Below are 819 nucleotides of genomic sequence, written 5' to 3'. Positions count from 1 at the left end.
TCATCCTGCTTTGCTTTACTTTCTTGTTGGGTGCTGAAGTATTTTCTTTTTGGCACAGTTAAGAGCTCGTCTTCGATAGATGAACTTGAAGAGTTTGCTATGGGTAGAGTGCAACATACTTCCTCGGCTTCCCAAAATGCTAGTAAATATAAAGAAGCTGAAGATGTTGGAACAAAGAAAAAACAAACTAGGGTAGATGACCTTGATTCCTTTTTCAGCTCAGGGTCTCGTTCTAGCAGTGTACCAAAATCTCGGGCAACAACTGAAGTAAGAATTGCCTTTAAATTCTAAATTTCAGTGATAGAAGCTTTTGTGAAATATTTTTCTGTTTCTGTCTTCCTTATTCTTCTTTTTGATGCAAAGACTTTTAGCAAGCCAGCATTTAACGCTACAAAGAAGACATCTAGTGGGGTTCCATCTGGCGTAAAGAAGCCTGTTCCTCCAGCAAATTTGGTGGATGATTTTTCTTCACTTTTTGGAGGTAAATATCGTGGAAACCTAACCATTCCGATTCAATGTTGGCCCATTGCCGACAATTCTACAACATGTTTTCCTCCCACCAGCGGATCCTTTATTTGGAGAATTTGAGGATATTCCGGGGGAAAGCGAAGAAAGACGAAAAGCTAGATGGGATCGTGAACGGAGAACAAAGAACCGTGTGGTATGCTTATGTTTTGGTTTTTCTTTGATTCTCCTTGATCAACCTTATGTTTGTTATCTGAGCAACATACATATGATATGTCTTCTGAGTTGTTATATATATGAATATTAAATCCAGACCTGTGGGAGAGACTTATCTGTAAATTTTTCTTTTGTTCG

The 819-nt window shown here is 38.5% G+C and overlaps 1 protein-coding gene across 1 annotated transcript; it reads left to right on the top strand.

Annotated features, from left to right (window-relative positions):
* Positions 1–30: 30 nt before the first annotated feature.
* Positions 31–811, top strand: LOC104821890 (auxilin-related protein 2-like). The gene is made up of 3 exons (XM_010552902.2): positions 31–267; positions 364–481; positions 564–811. Exons 1-3 carry the CDS (start codon positions 100–102, stop codon positions 770–772), a joined length of 495 nt encoding a protein of 164 aa, XP_010551204.1. The 5' UTR covers positions 31–99; the 3' UTR covers positions 773–811.
* The last annotated feature ends 8 nt before the right edge of the window (positions 812–819 follow it).

Source organism: Tarenaya hassleriana, unplaced genomic scaffold (assembly GCF_000463585.1).
Source record: "Tarenaya hassleriana unplaced genomic scaffold, ASM46358v1 Cleome3418, whole genome shotgun sequence".
NCBI lineage: Eukaryota > Viridiplantae > Streptophyta > Magnoliopsida > Brassicales > Cleomaceae > Tarenaya > Tarenaya hassleriana.
This window is presented reverse-complemented; position numbering and strand designations above follow the sequence as displayed.